Consider the following 22461-nt stretch of genomic DNA (forward strand, 5'->3'; position numbering starts at 1 on the left):
AACCGTGATATCATGACCTGAGCCGAAGTTGGAAACTTAACTGACTGAGCCACCCAGGCACCCCCATCCATAGAAGTCTTTTTAAAAGTAAGATGTAAAGTATTGGAAAATATCATTCTGAGACATTGAACCCTAGATCTGGATATGGCCACATGAACAAACTAGCTAGAATACAAGTTGTAAAATAACAATACACTTCTTCACACTTTGTGTGCTTTTTTACATTTGTGATTATGGATTGAGTAGCTAAGCTGCCGTAACAGGCATAGCCCAAAATTTTAGTATTTTTCCCCTGAAATAGTGTTTCTCTGTCACACAAATTCAACATGGATGTTCCTGGTCGATGGCTGTTTCTGATTTGGGGACAAACCTGGGCTTCTCCCAAAGTAGAGCTCTGTCATTCCTGAGAACATCTGTACCTTCGACTGAATCTACTGCCTCCGGCTGGTAGGTGAGGGATGGAGGGAAAAGAGAGATCATGCATGAAAGATTTATATCAGTCTGTCTTGAGAGAGATGCATAGAATTTAGTTACAAGGTCCTTTGTAACTAGAAGGGAGTATGTAGGTCTTCAGTAAGTAATTATTGTAGATATAAATGCACAAATCATGATAGCAGGCATGGATTGAAAACAGCGGGGTCTAAAGTCTTCGGAATTGCTGAGGGGTTACTGAATTCAGAGAGAAGCAGTGGGGCACTGAAGATTCTAGAGTTAGATTTGACTATTCTGTTGCCTGGTGGTACCTCTTTGGACAGCACTGTAACTCCGGTGAGCCTCAGATACTTAATCTGTGAGACAGGAGGAGAAAGAAAATGAACACTTATTGGCCACATGCTCTTTTCCAGAAACGGTGATAGATAAGTAATAGAAAAGGTTTAGAATCCCACCGTAGTCACAAACTGCTTGAGAGTTGTATTTCAAGAAAAATAAAACAGACTCTTTACTATTTGCTGTTGTGATCCTGTGTACAGCCATGAGAAATTATAAGGTCTTTCATGAATAATACATGATTATTCTACTAGAAGATAGCCAATGCGTTTAGAATTATCTCTATGTTAGCAGGTGTGGAGAACCATAGGAAGAGCAGTTTCAATGGGAAAGAAGAGGGGCGCCTGAGTGGCTCAGTCGGCTAAGCGTCCAACTTCAGCTCAGCTCATGACCTTGTGGTTTGTGAGTTCGAGCGCCACATCAGGCTCTCTGCTGTCAGCACAAAACCCTCTTTGGATCCTCTGTGTCCCTCTCTCTGCTCTCCCCCACTTGTGCTCTCTCTATCTCCCTCCCTCTCTCTCTCTTTCTCAAAAATAGTAAATAAACACTTTAGGGGCACCTGGGAGTTAGTGGGTTTGAGCTCCATGTCGGGCTCTGTGCTGACAGCTCAGAGCCTGGAGCCTCCTTTGGATTCTGTGTCTCCCTCTCTCTCTGCCCCTACCCCACTAGAACTGTCTCTCTCTCAAAAAAATAAACATAAATTTTTTAAAAAGTACTAAATAAACATTTTTAAAAAGTGGGAAAGAAGAAATGAAAACAGTAGTAGGATTTTTAGGCCACCTCAATTCCATTTGAACCCTCTAGCAGCTACAAACTATTACAAAACACCCATATCCTCCTTCTCCCCCCTAGTCTTTGTGATTTTCATTTCTTCCCCCACTTGTATTTTATTTCTGAGTGGTCTATGCACCTGACCTGGGGAGAGGAAAAGTTGTCATTTTAGTTGTTATGAAATCATGGGTTTCTGAAGGTGTTGGTTATTTCTTCAGGCTCTCAGAACAGCATGTCAAGAAGGATTCCTCATATTTTCAAAAGTAATAGGCGTATCACATCTTCGGACATCTAAAGATGTCCTTGACTGAGAGAAATCATCATATGATTTGCCTTGGGAGTGATATGGGAGCCCAGAGTTCATAGGAAGGAGTTGTAAGCAATGAGATCATGAAAACAGACATGACCATCAGGTCCACACATTTCAATAACAACCTAACTTATGTAGCCATAATGCTCTGACAATGGGAGCCCTTTGACGTTTCTAGGCAGATAAATGGCGTGATGAAAGCCATTCTCTAGGGACACAGATGTACAATAGCAGTCATCACCCCTCTTTCTTAGTGACTTGTCAACCAGGGTAGAGGCACAAGGACAATCCTGGAATAATTTCCAGCAAGGACTTTACTGCTTTAAATCTTCGATTTGATTCCACTTTTGAACATAAACAGTCCTTATGTACAGAAGGGAATGATACTGTGGCCCACACATGATTCTCTGGAAGGTGGGTGCTGGGAATGCTGGGGGATGGAACAGTCATTTTCTGGGTAATAACTCAAGTCACTTCCAGGATGAAAGAGCGTATGAACAGGATGAACACTAGAAGCTTTGCAAGTATTGATTTAGAAGAGACTTTGTGCATATGGATTTGGTTTTTAAACTAGGTGGCCTTCTCAATGGTTAACACTTTAATTACCATTTAATAAGAAATTCCTTCCAGTTTTCAAACGTTAGCCGATTGCATCCAACTGCCCTCATGAGAAGTGTATTACCAGCAAATAAGAGCCGTTAATCCTGGAAATTAGATGTCAAGACGTTCAGTTTGAGCCTTGCATGGAAACCCTTGTGCGTTTCTCTGTCAAGCACATCTTCCACAGGACATGCCTGTCCCAAACAGCAGTTAGCTGAGCCTCTGTTGCATTCGTAGCCCTTCTGAAGGAGGTCTTTCTGGGCAGTGAGTAAACAGAAGAGAAGGAAGAAGCCAGTGGAAGACGCAAAGGCAGCAGGGAAAGCACCTGTCTCTTGAGCTTGGTAGATCATACGCTACAAGGGGACCTTTCGCTGTTGGGTTGATTTTGGGTTTCTCATATGAGGCAATGGGTTTTTCCTGCCTTTCCGTACCGACCACATGAAGAGTTGAATGAATTTGGCTAAAAGGTATTGGCCGACCTCTTCTGAGAAAATGCAAATAGAAGAGTCCAATGCACTTATGGTCAAAATTACAAGGCTGACTTTGATTACTTGAGGAGTCGGGGCTAGCCAGGAGGTGGGATGAAAGGCCTCGAGCTTTAGGTCCATGTGGCCCAGACATGGAATCACAGAATGAAAGGAGATTTATTTAAATGGCACAGTTAGGGAGACACAGACCCCGATGCCTGCAGCTGCCTGGCAGGAATTAATAATGCTTGCTCACTTTGATAGAATCAGCGGTACAGCAAATATTTTTCTCCTCTTAAAAATTTCATTACCAGTAACATGTAAAGTGGCAACTGGCACTTTGCTACAGCATGGAATAAAAATGGGGACCGGGTTGAAGTGAAAGAGATAAGCCTACGTAAAGAGAGGGGAGAAAACTCACCTCCACCAACTGTGGCCAGGCTTCTCTGATTTTTCAGGAGAACCCCAAAATCTAGAGGCACCTGTCTCCCCCTTCCCCTCTCTTTCTCTCTTTTAACATGCAATCTACTGATTTTTCTTTTTTCACATCGGCTCAAAAATGTAAGATATCGTGCACTTTATATGAAATACAGCTATGAGCCCCATGCGGCCCTGCATTTTACTGTGTGCCCTCTGGTTCTTTCTAACCTGAGGCCAATACGAGTGAACTGACTTGCCCGGAGATAGTCAGTAACAAGGCTGGCTTCAGAATTGTTGGGATCAGAAGTGTGTTTCTCCTTTATAACAGAGGGGTGCTCATATTGGGCAATGCTTTCTGGTGGAGAAAAAAATATATATTTTATGTACTTCCCCAGCTTTATTCAAAGTTATAAGAACTAAAAATGATTGTAAGCTATTCCAGAGATTATTATTAAAGTCTGTTCCTTGAGGACTAGGATATTCTGCTTGCCTGTGAAACTCCCTCTCTTTTTCTAGATAAAACAAATATTTACTGAGATGTGACTCTCCTTAATTTATCTGTGGTCAAGTCCATATGCGCTATTAAAAGCCAATATTTTGTAATGAAATTAAACTTGAAATTACATTAATGCTAATGTAAGTGATTAAGAGAATATACTTAGTGAAAAACATCAATACACTTCTTGTAATTGAATTTTATCTTCTAATACTGTTTGCTCCTTAAGGGAATGTCTCTTTAAGGCATTCTACTTATAAACTTCTTGCTCATTTAAAAACATAAATTAATTCTGAAACCTGCTCAGAGGGTTTTTTTTCCTTTATTACAAACAATTAGTTTAATCAATTAACAGCTGAAATTGTATCTGTAGTCATTATTAGGTTTAATTGCTGAGAAATATGTTGTGTCTTTTTAATTGGGAAAAATGTATCACAATTTTTAATAGCCTTTTTACTTTCCAAGGGCAAAGACTTTATGATCATAAAATAATACAAAGCCGAATCAAAAATAATATATGTATTTTTGTATAATATAATATTTATATATTTTATGTTACTTTAAATTATTTTATTATTATATAATATTTTACATATTCTATTGTGGTTGACGTATTAATTATATATTATCTAATATAAGTATGTTATTAATTATTCTATCACATTACATCATATTATATACTTTTAAGAGTATGCATGGTTCTGCCTATGGACATAAACATAATTTTTTACATAAGTTTTTTTAATGTTTAATTATTTTTAAGAGACAGAGACAGAGTGTGAGCAGGGGAGGGGCAGAGAGAGGGAGATACAGAATCGGAAGCAGGCTCCAGGCTCTGAGCTGTCAGCACAGAACTCGATATGGGACTTGAACCCACAAACCGTGAGATCATGACCTGAGCTGAAGTTGGATGCTTAACCGAGTGAGCCACCCACGTGCCCTGACATAATACTTTTTATATGTGACATGAATCAGCTTTTCTCTGAAAAGCCTCGTCTTGCATTTTGATATATGAATGTCATATATTACATTATATATCATTTAGGCTTACGTTAGATGTCCTTCACTACTTTATATACATTTTAACACAGCAACTTTAAGGAAATTTCAGACGCTTGAGAAATATATCAAAAATCAATTATTTCTCATACAATATTGTCATCGTGTCTCAGCCATTTTTCTGTATCCTTGCACAGAAGAATCCACTTATTACATGTGTAGATATGCCCTGTGTACCTGTATAAAGATGCAAATACCATGTCATTCACATCTAGATGAACTAGAGAGGTTTCCATTATATGTTTGACAAGCCTTTCACCAGGAAACAGGCACTAAATTACGTACAATTGCCAATTTGCATTTTGCGTGTCTTCATAAGAGATACAAAGTTAACACCCAATTCTGACAACTTGCTTTTTGCTTTTAGTTGTCATCTTGTAATATGGAAACATGATGCATTTGCAATGTTTCAAACCTTCCGTTTTCTGCAGGTTGAAATTTTATTCTTCTCTAAAATTTGGCTACAGCGAAGAATTTGTAAAATGATGGCTTGATGCAATTAGCATCCCGGGCCTTTCTCCACGATGCACCTTTTTTCCTTGGGTTTTTTCTCCAAATGCAACTCATTGAATCAGCTAACATTCCTGCCGCTCATTCAAGAGATACCAGTAACTCACCATACTTGTGAATATACGTAGAGAAGCAGACGTGTGTGCAGAAGGATTACTACATTGTCTGCTACCATGAAAGGGAGAAAAAAGGTGTTTATTGAAATGAATTGCAGTGTGGTTGATGAAACAACCAGAAAACTATCTCCAGAGGGAGGGACTTGGCTTGAGGCAGTGTCCGTAGCAGGTAATAATACATGCTCAGCACGTACTTGTGTGGAAGTCCTACCAGTGAGTAAGAGGTTTGGAAGGGAGATGAGATGGATGTTTATACAGCGAGTAACAAATCGTCATTCTTATTGTTATTGAAATTGTTACGGAAATTGTGTCCACTTGGACACATCTCCAATCAGGATGCCCCATCCATTTACATTAAATGTTTCAGTAATCGTATCTTTAAGAAGGAAGCCAAAAGGGAGATAAAGCAAAGAGAAGAGAGGAACTAGGCTTGCAGTTCAACTCTGGGATGTTAAAGATAATCAAATGACAATTTTCCAAGGCCTTAAGAGTGTATTCTTGTGGGTTAGATCAAGGAACATGCACAGTGGACTGAAGGTCTGACCCAGGGAGGGAGATTATCGTGTTCTGCTCCCTTGTTAATTCCCTTTCACACCCAGTATGAAGTTTGTCTCCGGGGGCTGCTAAGTGATCTTTAACCTCTTGTGAACTTGAGTTTCTCATCTGGAAATGGTGATCACAGGGTTATTGTGAGGCTAGCGTGAAATGAAGCAAGTGAATGTTCACATGATGCCTTGCCCACTGAGAGGAAACACTTCGGTTACTGTGTGCATGATTTCAATAACATGATGAGAGGGTGGTGGTGATGACTGAAATGGCAAATATGGCAAATAATAAGGTCAAAGTTTCACTTCTCCGCTAAAGTTTTGATAATTTATAAATCTTCTAACCTTTTAATCTTTCAGCAACAAACTTTATCACCTTTATTTAATCTAGTATATTTTCCCATGTCATTAACTATGTGAAGTGAAAGTACCATGATAACTGTGTGTGTGTGTGTGTGTGTGTGTGTGTGTGTGCGCGCGCGTATGTTGTTTCCAGTTTGGGCCACTTTAATCACAATTAGCTGTGGGATAATCTGGTGTAATGAGAAGGGCATAGACTTTGACATTAGTGTATTTAGGTCTTGAATCCCAATTCTTGTTCTGCCTTCTATTAGGAATATGATGCTGTAGATAACTATTCAACCTCTTCAAGCCTCAGTTTATCATTGAAAGAATAGCAATAAGACATGCTTATAGAATGATTAAGCTTTAAAAGAATTAATATATGCTAAGTGCCTGCTGAGAGTCTGGAACAGGGTTTATGCACAAGAAATCACGGTTGCTGCTTATTACATTGTTGATGTTATGATTGTTCCTGAGACTGGGACAGTCCTTTGCTCCAAAGCCACATGACCAAAGGTGAATACAACTTGCTAACTTATTTTAGAACTTTTGAAAATCATTCAAGAGTGTTTTAAATCATTCATTGAGTTCAATCAATAATCTTAAGATATGAGATTTTACCAGCTGTAGTCACCATTTTTTCTCTTCAGTGATATTATCGACACATATATTCCTTCAGCAAAACTTTTATTATTATATTTTTTGAACAACATGATAACCAGGAGATCCCTAGAAATTTTCAACAATTTAATAATAGATGTATTATATATATATATATATATATATATATATATGCAAAAACATGCAAGTACATACATACACAAAAGTATGATACATAATTTTATACACACATATATAAAATGTGTGTGTATATCTTCAGGAATATATATGAAATGTACATATGTATATGTGTTTTGTGTGGATGTGTATGTCCTTGTGATAGACTTCTAGACAGGCTTCAAAACAGATTTTTATTTTCTTTTAAGGGAATATAATGATTCTTTTAGACATACTTGTTAAATATTTTCCTAAGTGAAACACTTAAGAAGACCATTGTAATAAATTGCAACCTGGAAGACTACATTTGTCCAAAATATGCATCATCTGAAGCAGAAAAATGAATTTTTTTTTTCCTTGGAAAGACTGATTAGGTGTATATGTGAGTATGCATGTAGATTTATGTTTCAAGAAGATAATGGTTACACCAGGGCAATTTGAAAAGGGGAAGAACAATTTTTTCACTTAGACATTATTTTCCTTAAGGTAGAATTGATATATATATTTTAACAATTGTTTCATTCCAGCTACTACCTTGTAAAATGACATTATAAGACAGAAGTGCAGAATTTAAAATGTGACTAAACCATTATGATTAACAAACATATGCTTGAACAGTTGATTAAATACTTGTAATAAATAAACGTAGGTTCTTAGCTCATGAAGAATTAAAAAGTAAAATTTGTCTCTTCATTGTTTTAACTTTTGTCTCATTTTCCACCTTAAATATATTTTTCCCTTCCTAAGCAACATATTTTTCAGTGATGAGGAAAAGTATAAATAAATTAAGTAAAATATGAATTAAAGAGTTTGCTGAAGCCATAAACTTGAAAAATATAAATCATTATATTTATAGATTATTGAAAAGGCAGGGGGTTTAAAGAATAACAAATGGAGGCATTTTGAAACATATCAATTGATTTGACTATGGAAAAATTAGAAACATCTGTCTGTAATAACAGAAATGACTATAAAGTGTCGGACACTGGAAATAATTAGGATAAATAAAATGTAAATACCTGTTTAAAATTGTTTAAAAAATATAAAGTAAGTAAATATATAATATAATATATATATAATATAAAGTAAGTAAAAATACCACCTCATTAGAGATCAAAAAAAAAAAAAGAGTAAACTAAGGGTATGAATCAACTTTTCTGTTATTAAAAGTTTTGGAAATATGCAATCTCATTGAACTCACTATTAATACTAGCAAATGTTGAAATCAAAGGGTTCTTCTAGACACAGAACATTTATAGGGTTTTTGGGTTGTTGCTTGCTTGTGTCTTTGGTAACACAACCCGTGCTAGTAGGGTATGAATCCCACACTGCTTATGGGAATGGAAAATGGTTTAATTTTTCTGGAAGACCAGGAGGCTATATCTGCATCAAAAGCCTTAAAATGGTCTGATGCTTGACTTGGGAGTTACTTTTTGAGAGGATTTCTGTAAGAAAATGTCATAAAGTATTGAAACGTGACTTACAGCATTTAAAAAATGAAATCCAACCAAAGTAAAGGTATTCATAATGAATAATTTGTTTTTGTTATCATGTCTTGAAAAAAGCGTCTACAACTCTAACTATAATAATGAGGAAAACACAAGGAGATGAAGTTTTATATATAGTGTAATCATAAGTTAAAAATAATTTGTATGTTTAGGTTTATACACAGTGGTTACAAATATACATGATTATAATTATGTATATATGATTTATATGTAAGGAAATATATTTAACATTTTGTGTGGTGGTATCACAATTGATTTTTCCCTTAAATTACTATAATCCATATTTGCTAAAATAGGCATAAATTACTTTTATAACCAGAAAAAACAAGTAGAAAATCTACTTCTCAGGTTAGTCGCCTTAAAATTTATTTCAAAGAAACTTTATTTATTATGATACTTCTTTGAGGGTACTGACTTAAGATTCTAGGGCTACCAAAATAACATAAACAGGATTTCTGTTTTCCAGAATTTCAGAATCCTGTGCAAAACTCGTAATTAATACGATATTCATAGCATTAGGAGATCTACTGACTTCAAGAATGAATGAATGAATGAATGAATGCTGTGCCAGCAGTAAGCAAGCATGGCTATCAGAGTTCATAGTGGATCTCAGAATGGATTGGATTCTAGCAAGAATCCAAAAAAGTCCATTTGGCTGGACTTTAAAAGCATAAATCAGATTTCACATGAAAGATAAGGGTTCAAAGAAGCAGAGAATTCCAGAATGGGGAAATACCTTGATTTAAAGAATGGAAGCAACTCTTGTGCCTGTGGTGTTGGGTGAGTTATGATAGCCTGTATGACGGGAGTACAAAGTAAACAATGGAGTGAAATAATTAGCCAGAAAAGACAATGTTGAAGTTCACTGTGGTGTGTCTGGGGCATTGACTGTTTTCTGGAGGAAGTGGGGAGCCGTAATATGATTTTGTGGGGGCCTCACCGAGAGTACTTGGGCAGAAGTGTGGCTGCAGGATTACAAGTGACCTGTACGTGCAACAGTAGACACCATATCGATAGTTCAGGAACTGAATCAAGAAACTGACATTGGAAATGTGAATATAGGTGACAGATTCGAGAAGCATTTCTGAAGTAGAATTAAACACTTTTTGGATCATTTGAGTGCCGTTACCTGAGCCCCGCTTCACGCAGAACCTAGAGTCGGACTCTGGGGATGTTAACTAAGAATGTGCATTTTAACAAGCTCTCAGGGGATGCCAAATGCATACCGATGTTTAGGGGGCATGGGTTGGTCACCTAACCTGAGCCAAAGGGCCAAGGATGCTGAGACCTCACCATTCAAAGGATATGAATCCTTGAGACCCCAAGGATTCAAAGACCTTAGAGTCTGAGAAAGGTGCTCTCAACTGCAGAACATCCAGGATGTGACTCCCATGAAATCAAGGGCTGAGTTTAAGGTTGGATGGCTCTTAAGGTTCAAAAACTGTAGGAAATAATTTTTTTTTAACCTTGTACACTTGGCATATTGCTGAGTTCAGCTGAACCGAAGTGGAATAAAATCATTTATTTATTTAAAAAAAATTTTTTTTAACATTTATTTATTTTTGAGAGACAGAGAGAGACAGAGCATGAGCAGGGGAGGGGCAGAGAGAGAGGGAGACACAGAGTCTGAAGCAGGCTGCAGGCTCTGAGCAAGCTGTCAGCACAGAGCCTGATGGCGGGGATCGATCCCACGAGATCACGACCTGAGCCGAAGCTGGACGCCCAGCGGACTGAGCCACCCAGGCGCCCCTCTATTTTGTCTTTAAAGCCACGGAATTGTAAGGCTGTTTTTTGATTAGTGAGTTTTACATAATTGATCATGTAAGCAAGCACAAATACATAAAACCAAATAGCTTACATGGCTTGAAATAACAACATGTGATGTTTCTCATATGCCTAGTAGTTGATCAGAGATTATACATAAAGGGGATCTGCAGATCTAGAAAAAGAAGGTGGAGTTGTTGTATGCCCATGATGTTGCATTCAAAAGCAGGTCTGAAACCAAGATGTGGCTCTCATTTTATCAATATATCTGATTTTAAAGTGAAATTTGGTGGGGTGCCTGAGTGGTGCAGTCGGTTGGGCATCCGACTCTAGCTCAGGTCATGATCTCACGGTTCGTGAGTTCGAGCCCCGCGTCGGGATCTGTGCTGACAGCTCAGAGCCTGGAGCCTACTTCGAATTCTGTGTCTCCCTCTCTCTGTGCCCCTCCCCCACTCACACTCTGTCTCTCTCTTTCAAAAATAAAGATTAAAAAAAATTTTAAGTGAAATTTTGGCACCCAAAGTAAAATCTGCAGTTCCCATAGAAGCCTTAGGTATACACTTGTCTAATAATTCTTTCATAAAGCAGAGGTTCTGAGTCAAAGTTGTTGATAAATGAGAGAGGGGGACAAGGGAATAATTTAAGAAGCACCCAATCAATAGATCAGAATTAAAGATGGGAAAAAAAAATAGAAGCAAAAAACTATTAAAAAAGCTAAAGATAGGCCAAAGATGCTATTGTTACAAATAATATCATCAAAATCTAAAGTTAGGAGAATTTTATACATATGTTTAATTCTCGTAATATCAGAAAGAAAGCAATATAACTTCCTTGTGGAGCCTCACGAATGGTCTCTGTCACCACTGTGTAATTCTGCTTTATAATGTGAACACAGCCACGGATGATACGTCCACAAATGGACATTCCGGGTGCCCATTAGAAGTTCATAGACACTGCCACTCGAATTCGATATAATTTTCATGTGTCAAAAAACATTCTTTTTTTTTTTTTTTTTTGGTTTCGTTTGGTTTTGTTCAACTGTTTAAACACACAAAACAGAAATTCTTGCTTATGAGCTGTACAAAAATAGGCAGCGGGCTGTATTTGGGAAGTGGGTTGTATGTTGCCAACCACTGACGGTTACCTTGACGTTAAATGTAAAAAAGCCACAGTTACTTACGTGTTTATTTTTTTATGTATGTTTTAGAGTTTCCATCTCTTTGCTCACTCCAAAGGACAGGAAGAACACTTTCAATGACAGCACTAACAGCTCTGGCTGACCTCAGGACACCCACCTATGGATAAGGGAATGCATGGAGGCAGCAGGCTCACTGCCTCCCATAATTCCTGAAAAATTAGCTTTCCTTTCTCCAGTCACACTTTCCCTTCCTTGTTGCCCCGCCGATGCCATCCATGCTCTCCCAGGGAAATTTTCTGCAGGGTAAAGAGAACATGCAAAGAAATTTGGTGACTCTAAGCTTCTTTTTCAGTCAGATTAAAGTTTACAGCCCCCGTGCTGGAAATGGTGATTTTCCATAAGAGGGGTTACGGGAGGTGGAGAAATTGGCTCAGAGTGAGTAAACATGGAACTGATTTTTTATTTTCCTGAGAGCATCTGAAAATTAGTGCTGGTGTGGGGTCTATTGTTTTCAGAAATTAAATTTTATTCACAAGTCACGGTTACATTTAATTCCAAGGCCAACGAGACACTTGCTCGACATTGCTTGGTCCTTTAAGTCTTTGGTAAATTACTGCTTGTTTTACATGTTAACTCATGAGGCACAAAAAAATCAAGTCAATGGAGCTATGCCTACCTGTATTAATTTTATTCCAGTATCCATTTTAGTGTTGAAGTGCTAACGTTGAAATGCTTATTTCAGATTTTTTAAAAATCTCTTTATGGTTTTCATATTTTGGAAATTGAATAATTTTAAATAAATATATGGAGATTTATTATTGACATATCATCATTCTTCTGGTCTTTGGATAAAATATACTCAATATCAAGAAGTGCTTAGTTTATTTCCTAGAGAAAGTAATGATTGAAGTAAATTAAAGATTCCTTGACATTTATGTTATTCTGCATGCGTTGAAGGATCAGTAGATAAGATCATTAACCGTGTCTGGGGTTTTACAATTTCCCAATCCAATTGCCTCTGTTCATTGCCTCCTATAACCATGTGAAGTATGATGTATGTGGCAATACATGAAATGTGTATATAAAGTATGTCCAATATACATAATATATATAAAGCATATACAAATATATATACTATGTGTATATGAATTAGGTACCAATATATATACAATGTATATAGGAAGGGCATACAACTTCAGAGAACTACATGACTTTTCAGTCTGATAAAACAATCAAGATCCCAATCAAGTTAGTTAACTTTTTCCATTATAGCGTGTTGCTTCCGTCTAAAAACATTGCAAGGTAAGCTGCAGTTAGCATTTGGAATGAATGTGGTTTCTTCAGGTGATTTTTAAAAAATATATCTTTTGAACTTCATAATAGTTTTACATTTACAGAGAGGCTGCAAAGAGGGCACAGAGGGTTCCTGTATGCCCCACACCGAGTTTCCCCCTTTTTTAAATATCTTATATTGCTGCTGCGTATCAGTATTGAAACCGTATTTTTAAAGCCCACACATTACTTGGATTTTCTTAGTTTTTACGTACCTGTTTCAGGATCCTTTCCAGGATACCACACTAGTCAATTTCAGTTATCAAGTCTCTTTGCCTTCTCTAGATTGCGACGGTTTCTCAGACTTCCCTTATTTTGGCCGATCTTAACAGTTTTGAGGATTTCTGGACTGGCATTTTATAGGGTATTTCTCATTTTGTGTTTGGTGTTTTTCTCATGGTTAGGTTGGGATTAACGGGTTTCGGAGAGGAGGAGCTCAGAGGCAATGTGCCTTTCTCATCACATCATACCAAGGGTCCATACAGTCCACATGACTTCCCGTTGTCGATGACTGGTGTGCTGTGTATAGTGTTTGCCAGAGCTTCCCACGGTTAAGTTACCCTCCTCTTTCTTTCCATACCGTATCCTTGGGAAAGAAGTCACTGTATGTAGCCTGCTCTTAAGGGATGAGGATTTATGTTTCCCTTCCTTGAGGAGGGACTTCACTGGATTTTATCTGCCTCAACTTATTAGCCAAGAATATTACCTCTGCCGGATCATGTTGTCCGAGAGATGTAACGAGATTCGTATTAATTGAGCAATTGTCTTACAATTGTCTCCTAATGTATGCTTGTTGTAAATCAAACCCAAGAGTTCTTTTAACTCCAGGTTGAAGTGAAATGGAATTTTACAGCTAAATTGAAACCGGTCTTGAAGAATTTCATGACAAATCATGAAATATTTTATGGGTAGTATTCTTAACACACCTCCTATAAATACTTAACATGTTATTTGCTATGTACAAACTAATAAATTGAAGCATCTTACTATCAGAGTGAAATGTAATTTTTAGACATGTTTTCTGCCATGTAAATTGCCATAGTGGTAACATTGGAGTTTAATGTCGGGAATTAAAAAGAATGTGCACCCTCCAGAAAGAAATATTGAAAAACAGATGCTATTTAAACGTAAACTCGGAAAATAGATTTACCTTCCACCAAATGAATCACATTCAACAAGTATTTATCTCATCTTAACACAGTAATAATTTTCTTGGGTATTTTAAATGAGAAAAAAAATATTTGACAACAACTTAACATGAGATGATTCTATAGCATTCTTTGTCAGACTTATTAAAATATTGAAATTAAAAAATTTTGAATTGGCTATTTTCTAATACCGTGTATTTAAATTCTCTTTAAAATATCTAGCCTTCATTCATGTACTGACAAGTGCTTTCTCACAGAATTTGTATTGACTATATATCTGGCCACCAAAAGAAAATAGTTTAATATTAAAAAGCCAGTCTGAGAAAAAGGAGCTGATTTTCTTCTATTAATATTTGAAACCATTAGATCAATCAAGTGGACACTTAACTATTTTAAAACAAAAATGTAAAGAACATGAAAATCATGCTTTGTAACCCTTTATTCTTAAACTTATTTTTTAGATTTTTAAAGAATGGATTATTCTTAAATTGACACACTTATATAGTATAAACTTCTAATTGGCAGAAAACACACACTTATAGGTAATGTAATGCGTTATACATGCGTAAAATGTAACGATAACTCTGAAATATATTAGCGATACTGTTGTTAGAGCAATTTAGGAAAAATATTATTTTTCAGTGACATGTACTGATTCGCACTCTTAAATATTAAACGAGATTAGATATTATCCAATTTGTGGGGAGAAGTAAATACAATGCAAATGTTGAAGTGATGTAAATATCCTACCTTAAAGAAGTTGGAGGTTTTGCAGTTTTATTGGAATGTGTAAGACCCAGTGAGATTTTACTGAGAAGAAAATTATCTGGAGAGCTTTCCAAGGGTGAACAAACACTGTTCAATGATGGTGGCTTCTATTCGTTCATAAAACTTTTATTGAGAGCTTAATGACTCTGTTCTGCATGTTGGGTCTGCTAATGGATAAAATTTGGGGCTTCCCCTCTGGGAATTCTATGTTATAAATTCCATTTTAAGAGTTTATAGTCACTCAATAAATTTTGCTTGTATTTCCACCCAAATAGAGTTACTGTATTTTTATTGCATGGGTTATCAAGTCCTAAAATATTAGAAATCTTTTGAAAAAATTCCAAGCCATTTTGGGCAATGTTCTGCTGGTGCAAAAACCTATTGGTTAGATTAAAACCTATTATCTGGTTAGACCTATTTAATAAACATCTAGAATTTCATTTAAAAGGAAAATACCTATGGCTGTGAAACATGGCTCATTCTTTCAAGGAACTTTGGTACAAATATACAAGGTATTTATCTACGAGTGCCATCTTCTGGACTCCAAATCCAAGCCGTTCATTTGGATTTATTTGATAAACACTTTTTATTCCCTCCTTAAAGCCATAAATATGTTTGTATTTTTTGAGTAGCACCCAGAGATGATAGTACCTATGCCAGTAACTATTATTATAATTTCTAGATAATATTCAGTAGATTGAGCCTGCTGTAGTAGAAAGAGTGTTCACTGTGGAGTCAGACAGATCCAAGTTCGGTAGAGGTCTGTCTCCCATGTAGTAATCTGAGACCTAGATGCACTTTCTCGATCTACTTTCTGAGACTCTGTTTTTTCACTTGTACTGGGTAGATAAATCCTAGCTTTCGGGGTAGCTGGGAGGATTCAGGGTAACATACACAGAGCTCTTCACACACGCTTGGCAGAGAGCAGGCATGAAAAACTCCCACGTGTTTGTCAGTGCGGCAGTGACAATACTTAGGCAATGATTTAGTGTTTTGAAAAATGACTTCACCTTCATTATCCAAGTTAACCCTTATATCGACTTCTGGAATTGAAATAGGATCCATTCAGCTATTCAGATAAAGACACCAGGAAGTACAATTGCAGGGAGGAGTTTGATACATCCAGGCTTTGATTTCTTGTCTTCTAGCTCTAGATCCTGCTGTCTCCATGAAGGATTGCGAATCATGAGAATTCAGTCTTGCCTTGTTCGCACCAGAAACTTACCTGCCTGGCTTTGGGCAGCGTGTGCAGTTTCTTGAAGCCGTGGCTTCCTCACCTGGACATTGAGAACATTGTGCTCATTTATCTTCCCGATCCTTCCCAGTTGTACATGTACGCTGAAAGTCAGTACAGTGTAGTTGTTAAAGGCAAGGTGTTAGGAATGAACTCCTGGGATCCAATCCCGACTCTGACATCTGCTGGCTCTGTAAGCTTAGGCACGTCACTAGATCTCTCTAAGTCTCATGTTAGTCATCTTTATGGATTAATGAATAGCACTTACTTCAAAGCATCATCATGGTGAGGAATGAATGAATGAAATTACGCAGAGTATGTAGCATGGGATCTGGTACAGAGTAAGCGTTATATATAAGTATTGGTGCTGATATTTATGCTAAAATTGTAACATCTAATACAGTGACTCCAGCTGAGCTATTTTAACCCTTAAAGTCAAAGAGTAGATGTGCTTAGACACAGCTTCCTCATGCTGGATTGGTGGCCCGATCACATTCCTCTCCTTGTATGGCAGATGCAACTCGGTAGTTCTGTTCTAAAGAAGATTTACCAGAGGACATGACCACATACACCTACCAGGGTGCAATGTTCATCTTTCAAGAAATATGTTATGTCTATCAGTACACAGTCAGCTCTGAACCATCTCCTGGCACATAACTGACCCCAGGAATCTGTTTCTCTAAATTGCCTGGGTCAGCATGAAGGCACAGGTCAATGATTCTAATTAGACATTTGCTGAAGCATCAAAAGCATGGAAAAAATTCTTTGCAAAAAATTATTTGGGCATTTAAATTCCAAGCATTCGATGCATAGGCAAAGTCGTTTTGGTAGAATTATGAAAAATCTTAATTCTGTATGTTTTTTATAAAAAAAAAAGTTTTCTTTCAAGAACAAAAATGTTCTTTAAAATCTTCAAAACATCTCATATTCATATTAGATCTCACTGAAAAGCAGTTCCAATAATTGAACTTAGACACCTAGAAGACAATGGAGTCAACATAAAAGTCATGGGTAAATACAAGGCAAATAGCTTTAAAAAAGAAAGGGTTATCTCTACACTGTGAGCTCCTGAAACTTATCAGAAAAATCTTCTCACCCAAATAGTTGTTTAATTATATCACAAAGTCAAGCACAAAACTTATTTATAGTCCCCATACGTCAATTTTGCTTTGTAAGAATTACAAAGGTAAAGAAACAGCTGACATTTTTTCAAAACCACGACTAGCACGGTGCAAAAAAAAAAAAAAAATGACAACAACAACAACAACAACACGATTGCTTTCGTTCCATTTTTTTTTGCTTCTGTATTCACTCTTTCTTTTTTGCTAGGTGGCATGCATGCAGTGGTTTCATGGAGACCATACAATGCTTGAGATGATTGAGAAAAAGCGTTGCTTGTGCAAGGAAATAAAAGCTAGACAGAAAACGGAAAAAGGCCTTTGCAAACAGGATAGCATGCCTATCCTACCCAGCTGGAAGAAGAATGCGGGGGCAAAGAAGTACAGCCCTCCACCCTACTCTAAGCAGCAAACGGTGTTCTGGGACACCGCCATATGACTGTGCGCAGGATGGCGTGAGGTCCACACGGAGAGGGAGGTCGACTCAGTCTTGAGATAAAGAACTGTTACGTGTCTTCTCTGTCGGGATGGAATGCCAGTGCTTCCCCGGAAAACCCATGGGAAGCTGTGCCTACTCACGGGCAACTTCAACGTAAAATGTATATTAATTGTATCCTTGCAATTAAGACACTTATTTATCCCGGATTATTTTGAATCCAAAAGATATTAAGATGTAAATATTTTACTAGTTTATGGGTGACACCTGAAATAATACACATTATACGGATATAAATTACAGAAATATCGAGAGTTTTACTATATGATATAATTTCGGTATTAACTGGTTTGTTATCTCTTTTATATGTAATCCCTTGATGCCTTTTATTATTAATTTTTGCATTTAAGACGTTATTATTTTTTTTCTGTCCACATTTGGCTTCTGTATGAGAGCTCACAGCTATAAAAATCATGTTCAATCACATAATATAAGATCTGGTGCTAGTAATGTAGAAATCGAGTATCATATTCGTCAAGAACATCTGTTGCTTTGTAAGTTTCTAAGGATTTGACAGGAAATGAATGCAAATGTGATGCTTAACTTGGACGTCCACATTACATCAATACCAATATTTTTGCTACATTGGCTTTATAAGAATTTCTCTTCAATATTGTCTTGTTTATACTAAGCAATCATTAGACTCCAGAGAAAGTTATTAGGATATATTTGGATTTCCCAGCAGAACACATTTCCTTCAGAAATGACTTTAGGGACATGTGTCCTTGCATCATTGATCTGATTGGAGGAGACCAGGGTTCACTGTGACAATGGAAGGAATAAGGAATCAATAGCTAAATAGCATGACTGCTTTCAAGAAAGCAGGACCAGGGGCCTCACAGCCACTGCAATCACTATTTTTAAGTAACTTTTCACGTGTATGTTTGTTTCCCCTAGAAAATGAGAAATAAACATTCAGACGGACGCATTTACATATTTTAGTACATTAAATGCCAATCTTTCTCAAAATTAAGGCCCATTAACAGACTAGTGTTTAAGTTTTTTCAAATGAGTTCTCACCACATTTTGGGGTCGCAATCTTCTGTGCATGACCATCACACCCGTTCTTACTGCTTAGGACACCATGACCAAAGAGTTTTGACCCCTTGTTTCTTTTATTTTGTTTCAAGGAAGAAGCGGGAAATGCAGGGGAGAGGGGGTGGAAGGGGTGGATTCAATTTTATGTGGTGGTAAAATTTAAGTTAAACAAATCATATATATCTTTTAAGAATAACTTGTTAGTTGAATATAAATATTGCCACGGATGAATAAAAAGGAAACTATCGCGTATATTTTGTAATATTTAAATTACTATTTATGCTTCCTAAAATTGACAGTATGTGATTCTTCTCTAACAATCAATTTAGTATTATATTTCTGAGAGAAAAAGGTACGTGTTTGAAGTTATTGTCATAGTGGTTTTCCTCGTGAGGGTGTTGACAACAAGAGTCACTGCTGCTCAATAAAACCAAATAACAGGAGTTAGGGAATTTTTGTAATCTATATTGCTAAAAACCTAGTGATGCTTTACCAGTAACCGTTCCTTTCAAGCCTTTGAAATGCTATAAAATAATTTTTTTAATATTTTATAAGTAATGGATATTTTGATGTCCAACTAGAATTCTGAAAGAATAAGGAAAAAGGGTAAGTGGGAGCATGTGTATCTGTTGTTTTTGCGTGAATGAGTTCTCAGCAGGAGAACTGTATCCGTACAGCGCTTACTGAGGTTTTAGGTTTTGCTTGTATCACTGAAGTGGTTAAAAAACAAACAAAAAAGCAGGATCACAAGTACAGGAAATCATGGAGAGATCTTAAGTGGCTTCAATAAATCCTACTGCCGTGTTTCACCAGTTAGAGATTGTATTTCAAACCCAACAATCAACGGAGTACCAATCTAAGAGGGATGGAAATGTGTTAAGATAAAATCAGCATAGACATAAAATGTACTGAGGACCCGGGTTAGCCTGATTCAGGTCATTCTGACCACAGGTACTCAAGCCAATCAATGAGGTGGAAGACATCAATTCTCAGCATCTTGATGACGATCTTGGTGTATGTATATGTATATTCAGGCTCAGTATGGTAATGGCTGGATAATTCCTTTGAAATTTATATTTCGGTAACATATCCAAGTGTGTTTTTCAGATGCCAATCTTTCCCCCTATCTTTCTGGATAAGGGAGAAGATATTTCTCACTGCTGGCCACTTGTCAAGAAGGAAACAGAGGTACTGAAATGATGTGTGTTGGATTCAGACATTCCCATTTGTTCTGCCAAACTCATGATGTTGCCAGGTTTCATGGACTCTTTTTTCAAGCAAGTTATTTTCTGAGAAGGCAGCTTGTTTGAAAATCTGACCTTGGGCAACTATTTCTATTTAATATCTCCAAATCTTCCTTTCCACGGGAAGTAATTGAACGATCTGGAAAAGTGGCTTCGCTGATATTTGACTCCGTAACTTTTATTCAGTGCCCAAACCACTGTCCCTTGCAGCTTAGCTGATAGGGCCATAACCATTCTATAATTAATTTTCTCTTTGTGTAGCATTTCTTTGTATGGAGAAAAAGAAGTCGTTAGGATAAAAAGAAAAATCAGTGTATTCTCTCGTGGCAGTCAACCAGGATGCTTCAGTCTGTGAACTTGGTCAGATGGTCAACATTCCACATACAGAACACAATGGGAAGGTATAGCTCATATTTTTAGCAGTGCCAAAGAGCAAACGGTATCCTGGCATGGTTATCGGGTGGGAAGAGCTCATACTTATGAGATATGGTCTTTTCACAGCAAATTTTACAGAAACAGAACTTGATTGGCTGTCAGCAAGATGCTTTTCTATAGGAAGAACTTGTTAGCACACAAGAGACCAATTTCTTTAGAGTCGATGTAAGGGAAAAATCAAATTCTGCATTTCTGTGCGATGCCAGAAACTAGCATCTTCTGAGGTTTTATGGCAGTTCCTCACAGGAACACTGCTACCCTTTCCCCCATATTTATGCTGCGGACGCAAGTTCAGATGAAGGTGATTGATTTGCGTTAGGTGAAGGTTAATGTCCACCCATACAAAATATTCGGGAAAGTGAAAGAAAGCAAAAATTAAGAGGTTAACGTTTGTGATTTTAAAGAATATACACATTCAAATATCCAGAAATGGTCTGGATACAACAAGATACAACTTCCCTTTTCAAAACAGGATGTTGGGACTTGGGACACGGAGGTTCCATATAGTTTTGTTGAATGCTTCCAGAGAATAGAGAAACATTTTTCTTACTGCACTCTGGCTTTGGCCTCATCCTCACATATCATTTGGTTTGACTCTTTGGGCAAGTTTAGTAATCAAGTAAAGAAAGAAAGAAAAAGAAAAGAACTAAACCTTTTTGGATTATTGTTTTAATGAACTATACAGAAGGCATCAAAACAATGCACATTAACGATACAATTTAAATATCAACTATATGTTAAAGTGAATCACTTCACTAAAGCAGAAAAGAGATTGTAAGTTCATTATGGCTACCTATAAAATTAAAAAAAAAAAAAACTTTCCTCTGATTTAAGCAGTAGGTGATCTGAGAGGAGATAAAATTTACCCTTTTAAAGGAATACAAGTAGGATGGAATAACAATTCATAGGGCATTGTATCCCAAACTTAAATGGAACTGAAGAAAAATGGTACCTATAATATGTAAGATTAACTTACTACATCTTCCCTCTACGGGAACATTGATAGCTAACTGTAGAATGTGGACAATTTATTAATTTATTATTAGCAGTTCATGGTTGAGAAACGTATTAGTTATTTTTAAAAATTCTGTGAAGCACTTGGAATTAAATATTCAAAAAGATATGATCCCTGCCTTCAAGGAACTTAATTATGCAATCCTTAAAGTTTCAAAACAAAGGCAATTATTTCTAAGAAGGTATACAATATCACATGTTTGACATCTCCTTTGTGTTTATATATGGTATTCTCTCTTTTTTTCCAGATCAAGTGTACAGTCGAAAAAAATACTAAAACATATTAAAGTTAATGTCTAAGTATAAAATGTTTATGTATAAGACTCTATATGTACACATAGGATATGTACTGCTGTCTATGTATCTCAGTAAAAGGATAACACGTTTGCCATGTTGGACTTGAACATTGTGGCTTGTTGTTTGGATTGATTTAAAACCCTTTGATATTTGGGTCAATTACATTGCAGCAAAGTGTGTGTAATCTGGAAAAAAAAAAAAAAAACCCATCTGATTACATTTCCCTTTAAATATTACACAGTTTCAAATTTAAGGGGAAACACCTTTACAGAAACATTGCTGGATGTATCGCAACCAAGTACGTATGAAGATCTTTTCGAAGGGTTCAATTGTCCCCAAATGTGACTGGGTTCGCCCACCCTAAAAACATCTACATTTACACATGTATACACCCACATACAGTATACATACTGTATATAATATATATGAAAATGTTTAGTATGCACTTCTTTTGTTTGGAACTCCTTGAGTTAACATTTATAGTGTAGCAATTGGCATAAAGTGCACTGTGATTATAAAAAAGCAAAGCACAGTAAAGTCACAGGTCTTGTTATCTTGCACTAAAAATGTGTTTACGTATTTAGCAATTGTATGTTTACTTTTTTGCTCTTTTCAAGAAACTAAAACAAATAGCTATTGAGAGATGATATAAAATATTGTTTTTTAGTGGATAATGGCACGACATTTTTAAAAGACAGGGTTTTTAAAAGAAACCATTAAACATCCATTTCAACATAACGTGTTTA

At 36.6% G+C, this 22461-nt stretch overlaps 1 protein-coding gene across 1 annotated transcript in view; it reads left to right on the forward strand.

The window, feature by feature from the left end:
* NYAP2 (neuronal tyrosine-phosphorylated phosphoinositide-3-kinase adaptor 2) overlaps positions 1-17767 on the forward strand; it is a 252179-nt gene extending 234412 nt beyond the window's left edge. The window contains exon 6 of the mRNA XM_042995489.1: positions 17403-17767. Coding sequence (XP_042851423.1) covers positions 17403-17630 — 228 coding nt within the window. The 3' untranslated portion in view covers positions 17631-17767. The remainder of the gene's footprint in view (positions 1-17402) is intronic.
* Positions 17768-22461: the final 4694 nt, after the last annotated feature.

This window comes from Panthera tigris, chromosome C1 (genome assembly GCF_018350195.1).
Source record: "Panthera tigris isolate Pti1 chromosome C1, P.tigris_Pti1_mat1.1, whole genome shotgun sequence".
Taxonomy (NCBI): domain Eukaryota; kingdom Metazoa; phylum Chordata; class Mammalia; order Carnivora; family Felidae; genus Panthera; species Panthera tigris.